The sequence below is a fragment of the Lupinus angustifolius genome, unplaced genomic scaffold, assembly GCF_001865875.1.
Source record: "Lupinus angustifolius cultivar Tanjil unplaced genomic scaffold, LupAngTanjil_v1.0 Scaffold_60_19, whole genome shotgun sequence".
In the NCBI taxonomy this organism is placed as follows: Eukaryota; Viridiplantae; Streptophyta; class Magnoliopsida; order Fabales; family Fabaceae; genus Lupinus; species Lupinus angustifolius.
The window spans coordinates 29,345-42,131 of record NW_017722901.1 but is presented as its reverse complement, the minus strand read 5'-3'; the positions used below and the strand labels follow the sequence as shown (position 1 = coordinate 42,131).

Here is a 12,787-nt window from a genome sequence, read left to right as displayed (position 1 = left end):
CAAAAACGTTGTCCACCTTCTCTCGTTCTTTCATGGCCAACAACTCAAACTCCCTTCTCAAGGTTTAGACTTGTGCCATTTTCACCTTTGTGGACCCTTGATACTTATGTTTCATTGAATTCCAAATCACCTTTGACGTCTCTTTGTCAAGAATTGTTTCTAGGATTTCTCTATCAGTTTCCTAGAATAAGAAGTTCTTGACCTTCAGATCTTTCAATTTGGCCTCCTCCACAGCCCTCCTCTGCGTTTCACTTGTTGGTGTTGTTCCAATTGCCGCAGCAGAGATCCCTTCATCCACCAGGCTCCACATCTCCTTGCTCATAAGGAAATTCTCCATTATCATTGACCTATAGTCATAATAGCCATCGAATATCAGAATGGATGGTTGCACAAACTTACTTGAGATTGACATCTTACCTCTCTCTGTGTTTACCTCACGCTTTTTACACACACTCTATCATACACACTCTTATCACTCTATATCAGGCCCCTTGCGGAGCTCTGATACCAATTGTTATAACTCAGAAAATGAAGAATAACATAAAGGTAGAAAATTTACATACATATTATTCATCAGCTGAGGTTTTATATATAGCCTTATTCAAACAAAGAAATCATAACTGACCAATTGATCAATGATAATAAAGTGGCCATTAATCGATTTTATTCTCCATAAATACTAAAACTATAACATCTATCTAACATGCCTATTATAAAACTTTGGCACATATAATAAAACAAGAAATAGGATAGTAAATTTAATAAATGAAGAGTTGATCTCATGATCCCAAACTACAAGTTGCATCAACTTATATAGACACATTAGTGTGATTGTAGGGTAATATAAATTTTAGATAGTATTTTTAATAAATTTTAATTATTCATTATTCCATAATTATTTACATATCAATTTTAACTATTCTATTTTACACTCTATATTTTTTAAAGCAAAAGTGCTACTGCACTCAATGTGTTATTAGATGGAAACTATGTAATGCAAAGAACAAGAAAGTTACAAGTTCCTGGAGCTATAGTTAGGCAACCCTAATATATTTCTATTAATTTATTTACAATGAAACTAGGAGTGGATGTGAGTGATTTCTATTCCTGGAGCTATAGTTCTAGACTTTGCGCCAAAAGAGGCCAATTTATCCGCACATATGTTACCCTCTCTATAGATGTGAGTGATTTTGTAGTTCATTGAATCCAAGAATTTTTTGCATCTATGCCAATCATTTAGAAGCTTCCAGGGAGGTTTGGAATTTCCTTTGAAAATTTGCAGCACCAAAATAGAATCAACTTCCAACCATAAATTTAACCACCCTTTCTTGTAGGCCATTTTAATTGCTTTAATCGTAGAATGGAGCTCTATATAAAGAGCATTCTGGTTATTCAAATAGAAACCAAATCCATGAAGAAAAACCCCATTATGATCTCTAAAAATACCATCCCCTCCAACATGACCAGGGTATCCAAAAGTTGCACCATCAATGTTAACCTTAACCCAACCCAAAGAGGGAGGCATCCAAGTCACTTTAGTTATCTTTGGAGCCTTGTTGTAGTTTACTGTTATTTTGAACTGCTTTAGAATACTGAGGTCTTTGATTGTAGGAGAAGCAGAAGCTAGAGAATAATTTCCTGATAAGGATGTGTCCCTTTTTATCCTAGAAATTGCAAGATTCAAAGAAACACCTATGTCCTGAAATCTGTTTTGACTTTTGCAGAACCAGATTGTTGAAATTTTGTGGACAACACAAATTAAAAGAACTTCTTGAAGTTGTCTGCTGAATTGATTTCTACAAGATAGAACCAGATCTTTGATAAAATTTAAGTTCAGTTTGATTGAGAAAATCCACATAAGCCAATTCCAGAGATTGATAGAAAAGTTGTAGTTGAGGAAAATATGATTAGTGTCTTCTATAACTTGCTTGAAAATACTGCATCTCGAGGCTAAAACACAACCTCTCCTTTGCAAATTCTTATCTAAAGGCATTTTTCCATGAATAATCCTCCAGGTGATGAAAGTGTTGGAAGGTGGAATCACCTGAGACCAAACTTGTTTACACCAGATGAGATTATTGGAAGATTTAGAGACAAGGCTATAAGCTGCCTTCAGAGAAAGCATGCCATCCTCTGCATGCTTCCACACAAGCTTGTCCAAACCATTAGATCTAGTTGTTTTGGCTATGCTTAAAGCCACATCAGGGAACAATTTGTCAAAAGAGCCATAACCCATTTAGAGTTATGAATGAAATTTGCCATAAAAGCTAAAAGAGAGTTCTGAATATCCATTGGAATTCCTAGAGTGTTCACAAGAGGTTCCCCTACCCAGTTGTCCCTCCAAAAGTTTATATTCTAACCATCCCCAACCAACCAGATTGAGTTCATTGTTGTAATTGACTAGTTTTCTTTAATGTCAGGCCAAATAGAGGACTTAAAATACCTATTTGAAGGCTCCCTGGTTTGACCAAATCTATTCCTATAGAAGACAACCCATGGTGTGTCAATTTATTTTAGCGTTTTCCTTCCACAAAGATTCTTCAACAACAAGAGATGTCGTCAATTCAATTTGGGCCAAGTATTCCTGTTCCAAAAGGCTAATATATGGAACATTGTCATTAATGTAGTTCTGAGTAGCTTCCACATTGGCCTTAGCCGTATTGACCCTTTGATGAATATTACCAAAAACATTGTAATTCCAAACCTTAAGCTCTTTTTTCAGATTTCTAAGCTTTTGGGATAAAACAAACATTGTACAAGCCACAACCTCTATTCTCTAAACCTCAGCAACCAATCTTCTGCAATCAGTATTGTGCAACCACATTTTTTGGAATTTAAAAGGAGTGTGCCTAGGCTGCACTTGAGAATTTGAGAAAAGCATTAAAAGGTGGTGGTCAAAAGCTACTTTAGGTAATGTACAAAAAGCAGATTGATTCCAAGCATTAGTCCACTCTTCATTACACATAGCTCTATCAAGCCTCTTTTAGTAATAGAACTACCAATTCTCCTATTAGACTAGTTAAATTGAGCACCCGAAGTTGGAAGATTAATGAGATTAGCACTGTCAATGAAAACTATATTTTAGCAGGAGGAGTTCTAGCAGGCAGTCTTAAGCTCTTGCATTCATTAGCATGCAAGACCATATTTTAATCCCATATACAACACCAAGGCCCAAGGTTAGCAGAAATGACATTCTGAACTTCAGACTAGAGGGACCTACGAAGGAGATAGCTTGTATGGGCATAAATAGCACAAATATGCAAAAAACTATTTTCCACCAACACAGATAAAGAAATGTGTTGCTCAACATTCAATAACACAGTAGGAGATAAGTCAGGATTACAAAGCCCCCATAAGGAAGGAAGGTGATTTCCTATATCATTTACTACAAACAACTTGAGCCTTAATTCATCCAATACCTCTCTGTTACCATCTCAAGATGGATTTTAGGTTCAACAAGGAAAACTAAATTTGGGTTATTTGATAAGCAAATATTTTTTAGAAAAATATTAGTTTTAGGATTTCCAAAACCCCTACAATTCTAGTATAGGATTTTCATTGGGAAATGTTTAGATAACCACCCCTTCAGGTATTATGAATCCTCATAGATTTTCCACTTTTTCTCAACTTTTTCCTTTGAGATTTACTAATCACTGTTGTGAGTTCATCCTCTCCCTCTTCAGATGCATTGTCATCTGCCCAAAGCCTTCCCACTATCCTCATATCATCAGAAGCAACCGTGTTTTCCAAATTGGCAGTTTCTTCCCACTTTGGTTTGTGGCGTCATCCAAAGAGATTGGTGCTCCAATGCCACCCGCTATAGAGAAAATAATCTTTGGACTCCAATACTCTTGGGGCAAGTTGTGTATCTTGATCCAACATTGAGTGTGTGACAACTTCTGAATGTTAGGATTGAAGTTTGGTGTCCAAAGAAATAACTTAAGAAAACCTGGCTTGAGATTCCAAGAACCCACCACATACACGCTTTTCATGTCCTCTAGGGATGAGAATGAAAAATCATAAAAACCCTTTCCCAGAGAAACCATGGACCACTTACCAATCATTTCCCAAAGCTTAGTAAGTCTTACTTTCAAATCTGTAAATTTAAGCGGGGTGTCTCCTTTGGAGAGAATCAGTCTTCCATAGCGATGGCTCTTGCATCTTTGCAACCCTTCCTGGTACTCAGCTTCAGGGATTTTCACAGCTACTGCATCACCCTTAATACATGGCTAAGGAAGTTGTGAAATAAAGAAATCATAAGAATTCCTAAGAGCTTGGGCAAAAGTTTTTAAAGAAGGCTTTACTAGTTTTTGAATCACAACAGGAGGAGGAACATAATCCATTTCCCCTAGGAAACTCCAAGGAATATTAGTAGGATTCATGATGCAGACAGTAAGAATTCTAAGATTTTTTGTCAACCCTAGCAGAGAGAGATTATCACCACTTGTCATATATTTACACTTTACATATACTTCCAAGATTTACACTGTACATCTATTTGCCTTTCATCTTAAATTTGTTTACATGTCTTTAAAAAAATCTATGGAATAACACATGATTCTACTAGTTTTAATTTTCAAGCAACAATTTTGGTGTTCTTTTGTTTTATATGGAAAATTTATATTAAACTGAGTAGAAAGGGTGTCCATCCAATACAATTTGTTGTTTTGTGTATGATACTTATATATTTTACACATGGAGTGAATTTGGACAGATTATGGACAACAAATTAAACGATAGAAACATCAGAAGCAAGTTGATGTAAGTGTCAAGGAACACATCAAGATTCCAATATTTCCAACCAACAAAACACTCAAATGCTGTGATGAGCATTTTAACGAATATATCACAAAAATATCTACAGAACAGTTACCACAACATAAACCATTATGGGAAATGCATATAATTAAGTACCCAACAACCAATGCTAATGGTAATTTTATATTCAAACTTCACCATTCACTTGGAGATGGTTACACTCTCATGAAAACTTTGCTTTCATGTGTGCAAAGAACTGATAACTCTTCTGTTCCTATAACATTTCCACAATGAATAGCAAAATCATGCTTCAGAAATTACATGAAACCTTTTCCCTTTTTAAAAGTGCATTTGAATTTTGGAAGAGAGCATTAAATGGTAGCTTGACTGTGAAAGATGGCCACACAACAATAAGGTCAGGACATGAAGATGTGGGATTTAGTGTAGTGCCAAGCCAATTGTCCAGCAATAAATTGATATTTGTGCCATCTCCAACCAAATTGAGTTAGACATTGTAGCATGCCAATTATTTCTTATGCCAGGCCAAATTGAAGATTTGAAATATCTCCGATTAGGAGAATTACCACTACCAAATCTGTGTCTATAGAAGATAGACCATTGCTGGTTAGAGGAGCACATTTCCCAAGCTAGCTTTACTAGAACAACATGATTCATGGCTTTGATAGATCTCAAGCCAAATCCACCAGATTTTGTAAGGGATCAAACCTTGTGCCAAGTAAGTGTGACAATTTTCCTAATAGTTGTGTCACCGGCCCATATGAAATTCCTTATGCACCTATCTAATTGCTTGATCAAACTTTATGGCCAAGAGTAAATATGAAAACTATAGGTGAACATACTGAAAATTATAGACTTGACCAATTTCACTCTTCCCATGAGAGACAACAAAGAGTCTTTCCAAGTGGCTAGCTTGAGGATGATGTTATCAACAATTGGTTGGAGGTAAACCTTCCTTGGGTTCTCTTTAAAAAGAGAGACACCAAGATAGTTGAATGACAGTCTACTAAGAGAGAAGACAAGAGTGGAAGACAAAGTAGAGATTCTCCTAGGAGAGGCACTTCCAATGTAGAACCTGCACTTACTAAGGTTGATATGCTGACCAGAGGCTTGAGCATAATTAGTGACCAAATTCTTTAGAGCCAGAAGATTTCTCTTGACTCCTTTGTAGAAGATGAGTATGTCATCAACATACAACACATTACTTGGAGTTAAAAGATTGCAAGAGCTAGAGATATGACAAAGTTGACCCTCCAAAATTAGCTTGGAGATGCCTTTGCTGATGACATCCTTAGCTAAACAAAAGAGCAAATGGGACAATGAATCACCTTGTCTAACTCCCCTTCTACAATTAAAAAACCCAACAGATTGGCCATTCACATTGATAGATAATTTGACTGAATGCAAGATGATCTTAACCCAGTTAGTTAATTTGTTGTTGAAACCAAAAGCCCTAAGAGTGTCAAGCAAGAAACTCTAGTCTTGAGTATCAAAAACCTTCTTAATGTCCAGTTTAATAGCCAAATTCCCCCCAAACACTTTGTGATCAAGCAGATTGAAAGCCTCAGAAGCAATGCAGATGCATTCATGGATTTGCCTTTCCTTGATGAACCTTCTTTGCTGAGGAGAAATAAATTTAGGAGCAACTTCAGCAAGTCTGTCAGCTAACACCTTATTGATGACTTTAAATTGGAAGTTAGCTAGAGCAATTGGTCTAAAATCTTCAATTCTACCAGCTTTAGGATGCTTAGGGAAAAGTATAACTATGTTAGAGTTAAGGTTGGGAAGTAACCAATCCTTGGAGAAAAAATTGTGTCATAGATTGACAAACATCAAGACCAACAATGTCCTAGAAATCTTGGTAAAAGAAGCCACCAACACCATCAGGAGCAGGGGCACCATCACCATTAATGCCAAATATAGCAGATCTAATCTCACCATCAAAGGGATGTTTAGTGAGCAAGAAATTGTCCTCCTCACTCACCAAAGAGGGGATAACTGAGCCAATCATGGCATTAGGGAGAGTGCTATTATGGGAAGCATATAAGTCAGTGAAGTAATCCAAAACATGAATTGCAATATCAGTCTGGTTTGTAATAATGTGATCCCTATCCTTGAGGATTGTTAGAGCTTTAGTGTTTTGCCTAATCTTGGCCACTATGTGGAAGAAACTCGTGTTCCTATCACTATTAACATGTCAATTCATTCTGGATTTTTCCTTCCAAAAGGCTTCTTCTACAACTAAAGCTCGAAGAAGATCCCTCTAAGCAATAGCTTCCTAATCCAAAAGGTCCTGATCAGGGCCAGAAAAGTTTATGCAATTTTGTATAGCTTCCACAGAGGCAAGAGCAATTTTAACCCTGAGATGTAAGTCCCCAAAAACATTAATGTTCCAATCTCTGAGCTTCCTTTTGAGGATTTTGAGCTTCTGAGAGACAATAAGCATAGGACAACCTCTAATGTCAGTCTTCCAAACCTCAGCACCCACTCTTTTGCAGTCCAAATGATTAAGCCACATCTTGTGGAATCTAAAAGGAGATAGTATGATGACTGAGGAGGAGGAGTAGCTAAGAAGAAGAGGATGGTGGTCAGAAAAGATTCTAGGCAAGGTGTAGTAGAAAATCTCATTCCTATAGGAAACCCAATCAACATTACAAACACACATGTCCAACCTTTTCTCAGTAAGGGCATCACCTCTCCTTTTGTTGGACCATGTAAATTCAGCTCCTCTAGTCAATAGGTGAAGGAGACTAGAATCATTAGTGAAAGACTTAAACTCCTCAAAAGGCAATCTAAGAGGAACAACAGACCCTTTATATTCATTAGCCCCTAGCACCACATTAAAGTCCCCAGTGCAACACCAAGGACCAGGATTTGAAATCATGATGGACTTGATCTTAGACCAAATCAATCTTCTATGAATGTAGTGAGTGTGTGCATACATTGGACAGAGGAAGAAAGTGATAGCTTGTTCAGATAAGGAGATTGATATTTGATACCTAGAATTAGCTACCATAGATGGGTGGAGATAAATCTACAAATTCCCCAAATATTAGGCATATGAGGATTCCTATCATTCTTCACAAAGAACTTAAGATTCATGCCAGACCAATACAAATGGTTGATATCCTCAGAAGCTATCAAAGGCTCTAATATAAAGACAAAATCAAGTTTATTATCCAGATAGAATGTCTTTAGAACTAACCTTGTTTTAAAGTTTCCAAAGCCCCCATAGTTCCAATAAAGAACTCTCATTGTAAATGGTTTATGTAGCCACCCATGTGGATATTATGCACTTTTTCAGAGCTATTCATCTTCCTTAGTCTCTTATTTTGTGATTTGGTGAGCACCTAAGTGAAGGAGTCTTCAACTCTCTCCTCATCATCCTCCCCTTCATCCTCTGCCCAAAGCCTCCCTACAAGTTTCATATATCTTGTAGCACTAGGATTTGCCATTTCCTGAATGTCTTGCACAATATAGTTATCACATGGAGGTTGAGGGAAAGCTTAATTTACCCTTTCCACTAAGGGTTCCGGACCTTCATCCCATGTGTCAGCCACTTTAGTTTCCACTCCTTCCTTTTCAGAGGAATCAACATAGATGGCATCCTTGTCAGGAAATAAGCGCACTCTCTCCAACCTTTCTAGATTGAAATCAGTTTTGTGTTCAATCTCTAGGTTTATAATTAAGTCATTTTCCTTTGTTTCCATAGAGGGGGAGGCCTCTTTGTGACCTTTTCTTTCCAAGTTACTTTTGTTGGAGCTTCCTCAAAGGACTCCTTCCTGTATGATCTTCTACAACTTGAAGACAAATAGCCAATTGAGATAGAAAAATACAGGCCAATTCTCATAATCTATAGATAGAAAAAAAGGAAACCCCTCCCTCTCCACTAATATTTGATCAAGAAGGATATTTTTCAGATTGATATCCACCAGCTCTCTTGCATAGTGACCAAAAGATCTATTATTTGTGGACTTATCCACAGAGAAAGAGGTGACAATCCCGCCTACTATTGAAAAGATAATCCTAGGGCTCCAATATTCTTGGGGGATGCCTAAGATTTTGATCCAGCATTGAGAATAAGTGACTTTCTAAAGGGAGTGGTTGAAATCAGGGGTCCATAAGGAGAGTCGAAGAATCCCTGGTTTGAGGTTCCAAGAGCCTTTTGCACACACATTTCTCATGTCCTCCATTGACGAAAAGGAGTGATCATAGAAGTCCATTCCCAGCGAGATCATATTCCATTTCCCAGCCATTGTCTAGAGAGAGAGGAGAGCTTGGCTTTAAGGTCAATGAACTTTATGGGATGGTCACCTTTTGAGAGGATAATTCTGCCATGTAAATGAGTTTTACATCTTTGTAAACCAGATTGGTATTCTACTTCTGATATATTAATAGCTATGACATCTCCCTTAATACATGGTTGAAGCAAATGGGAGATGGAGACATCACAAGAGCCTTTTAGAGCTTGAATAAAAGATTGTTTTGAGAAAGAGGGTGGATTTGGAACATTAGAGATTCATTTTGCTATTTTGATCATGTCTGTTAAGCCTCCGAGGAAGCTCCAAGGGATGAGAGGTTCAGTTGAAGTCATGGTGTGTTTTAGTTAGATCCAAGAAAGCTGGAGACTAACCCTAGCAGAGCTCCATGGAAGTTGGTAACAATATTTCAAAATTAACGATTATTTTTTTAAAGTAAGCGTAAAACTACACCCACAAATATATTTGAATAGCCGAAGCAAAAAATCCATTACAAGCCCCTAAACCTATAGTTTGGAAGAAGCAACATATTTCTATTGAAATCATGCGAAATGAACGTAGGAGGATAGTTCCACCAAGAATTAGATCTAGAATGCACGCCAAAGTTAGCCAACTTGTCTGCGCAAGCATTTCCTTCCCTAAATATGTGAGACACTCTGACTTGCATACCCAACATAATGTTCCTACACTTGTTCATAAGGTTGCTTAGCTTCCAAGGAATCGATCTGCTACCCCTGAAAATTTCCACCACCGAGGTTGAATCACACTCCAACCAGATTAGATGCCAGCCTTTGGAGTAAGCAACCTGGACAGATAAAATTGCAGCAAGAACTTCAGCATAGAGAGAGTCTTGAATGTTGAAGTAAGAAGAAAAGCACCCCAAGCAATAGCCATGGCCATCCCTAAAAATAGCACCACCCCCTGCATGCCCTAGGGACCCCTTGGCTGCGCCATCTGAGTTGATCTTCACCCATCCCAGGGAAGGAAAATTCCAAGTAACCTTTGAAATTGTAGGAGCCTTGTTGTAGTTGCAATTACCATTGAAAGCTTTTAGGATTGAGAATTCAAGCATAGAAGGCCTAACACGCAACTTAGAGAAGTTCCCAGTGAAAGAAGTATCCATTTTGATTTTTACAATTGCTTGTGCAATGGAGATTGACAAATTATCAAATCTGGATTTGAAGCTTTACAAAATCTGTTCCTATAAAAGGCTGCCCATTCCTGAGAGGAAGAACTCATATCCCAAGCCATCTTGAGAATTGTAGCATGATTCATCGATTTGATTGATCTTAAACCAAGCCCACCTTCTTTGACAGGGCAACAAACCTTATGCCAAGCAACAATGACTATCTTTTTGACCTTAGTATCCCCAGACCAGATGAAGTTTCTTATGCAATTGTCCATCCTTTTTAGAAAATTGACAGGCCAGCTATAGACATGAAAGCTATAAACTAACATGCTATGAATTATAGCTTTAACAAGTTCAACTCTGCCCATAATTGAGAGGCAAGACCCCTTCCACTTGGCCAGCTTGTTGACAATTTTGTCTACTATTGGCTACACATGAATAGCTTTAGGTTTTCCTTTGAAAAAAGGGACCCCAAGATAGTTGAAGGGCAATTGACCAGCTCCAAAACCCAGCCAGTTAGTGAGTTTGCCAATTTTTCTAGCATTTTCTTGGGTAGAGTAAAACGTGCACTTGTTAAAGTTTAAACACTGACCAGAGATTCCAGCATAATCATTAAACAAATTCTTTATGGCTGACAATTCTCTCTTGATGCCTCTACAGAAAATCAATATGTCATCAGCATAAAAAACATGGTTAGGAGCAATAATCCTAGGACCGTCAATTGTGCTAATTCTCCTACTGTCCAATAACTTAGATAACCCTCTGCTGATCACATCTTCAGCCAAACAAAACATAAGGGGGGGATAAATGATCACTTTGCCTAACCCCTCTCTTGCAACTGAAGAAACCAACAGAATGACCATTAACAGAAATTGACAATTTAGCAGAGTTAAGAATCACCTCAATCCAATTTATGAATAAGTTAGCAAATCCAAAAGCCTTCAGGGTATTCATAAGAAATCTCCAACCAATAGTGTAAAAAGCCTTTTTGACATCCAACTTGATTGCTAAGTTTCCACCAAATGTCTTATGGTCAAGAAGATTAATTGCTTCAGAAGTAATAGAAATGCAATCATGGATATGCCTATCTTTGATGAAGCCCCTCTGTTGCTTAGAGATAATTTTTGGAGCAATTGTTGCAAGCCTATCAGCCAAGACTTTGGTGATGATTTTAAATTGGAAATTTGCTAAAGCAATGGGCCTAAAGTCCTCAATTTTGTCAGTAGAGGGGAAGTTAGAACAAGATTTTTTGAATTAAGGTTTGGAAGGATCCAACCGTGGTTGAAAAATTGAGTCAATGATTGGCAAATATCTTGACCAATGATATCCCAAAATTTCTGAAAGAAACACCCTCCAAACCCATCAGGGCCAGGGGCACCCTCCCATTCATTACAAAGACAGTAGCCTTAATCTCATCCTTTAAAGGAATTGTGGAAAGCATTGCGTTATCCTCCTCAAAAACCAGATGAGGGATAACAGAGTTAATGATATTGCTAGGATGCGTTTCATTTTCTGAAGCATACAAGTTGGCGAAGTAATCCAACACATGATTTTTGATATCCTGCTTAGCCAACAAAGTGGTTTCACAATTTCTAAGCATGCACATAGACTTAGTAGCATACCTGATTTTGGCAATTTTATGGAAGTAGCTTATATTCCTATCACCAATAATCTGCCAATTCAATCTAGATTTCTCCCTCCAAAACTCCTCCTCAGAATGTAAAGCAATCATCAAATCCTTTTGTGCTTGCTCCTCTTGAGTTAGAAGGATATCATTTTGACCCTTAATTGTGATTTTTTGCTGGATGAGCTCCACTGAGGATAAGGCATCCTTAACCTTGAGATGAATGTTGCCAAAAACCTCTTTATTCCAGAGTTTTCGGATAGCCTTGAGACCCTTGAGCTTTTTGGACAAGACATACATAGGGCATCCCACTATATTGCTAGCCCAATGAGTCTCTACCACCCTTCTAAGGCTATCATGCTGAAGCCACATTTTATGGAACCTAAAAGGAAATTGCATATTGGTAGCAACATTGGAGGAGCAAAACATTAGAGGGTGATGATCAGAAGCAGATCTAGGAAGAGTGTAGCAATAAGTTTGATGCCAAATTGAAAGCCAACTATCATTGCAGATTGATCTATCCAATCTTTTTTCTGTGTGAGCCAATCCTCTCCTTCTGTTAGACCAGGTGAATTCAGCTCCCCTAGTCAGTATGTGATGCAAGTTGCCAACGTCAGAGAACCTTTTGAAGTCCTCACAAGCAGTTCTATTCGGCAGGTAAGCTCCTTTACACTCATTGGCACCCATGACAAAATTAAAGTCCCCTATGCAACACCAGGGACCCTGGTTGACCGAAATCAGAGACAAGATGTCAGCCCATAGGGACCTACGCATCAAGTAATTGGTGTGTGCATAGACATCACAAATGAAAACTTGTTGGTTATCCAAAATCAAGGAAATAGAGATTTGATGAGAGGTATTGGAAATTATGTTAGGATTGAGACCAACATGGCAAAGCCCCCATATATTGGGAAGCAAGCTACCCCTATCATTCACAGTGAAAAGCTTTAAATTCAAGGCAGACCAAAATAATGGATTGATTTTATTAGAAAGCACCAT

At 37.8% G+C, this 12,787-nt stretch overlaps 2 protein-coding genes across 2 annotated transcripts; both read right to left on the bottom strand.

Moving 5' to 3' along the window:
* Nucleotides 1-1,078: 1,078 nt before the first annotated feature.
* LOC109339159 lies at nt 1,079-2,236 on the bottom strand. Its single transcript, XM_019576568.1, has one exon. It carries the CDS (start codon nt 2,234-2,236, stop codon nt 1,079-1,081), a length of 1,158 nt encoding a protein of 385 aa, XP_019432113.1.
* Nucleotides 2,237-10,592: 8,356 nt separating this feature from the next.
* Nucleotides 10,593-12,787, bottom strand: LOC109339158. Its single transcript, XM_019576567.1, has 3 exons — nt 11,483-12,787; nt 11,025-11,373; nt 10,593-10,939 (listed from the first exon to the last, which is right to left on the bottom strand). Exons 1-3 carry the CDS (start codon nt 12,785-12,787, stop codon nt 10,593-10,595), a joined length of 2,001 nt encoding a protein of 666 aa, XP_019432112.1.

Excerpts from the sequence above, each read along its gene's own strand:
- LOC109339159 (XM_019576568.1), bottom strand. The coding sequence starts at position 2,236 with ATGGGTTATGGCTCTTTTGACAAATTGTTCCCTGATGTGGCTTTAAGC.
- LOC109339158 (XM_019576567.1), bottom strand. The coding sequence starts at position 12,787 with ATGGTGCTTTCTAATAAAATCAATCCATTATTTTGGTCTGCCTTGAAT. Across the intron at positions 11,374-11,482 it reads GAAATTTTGGGATATCATTG|GACTTTAGGCCCATTGCTTT; the intron begins GTCAAGATATTT and ends GACAAAATTGAG. Across the intron at positions 10,940-11,024 it reads ATTGTCAATTTCTGTTAATG|ATGTGATCAGCAGAGGGTTA; the intron begins GTCATTCTGTTG and ends GTTTGGCTGAAG.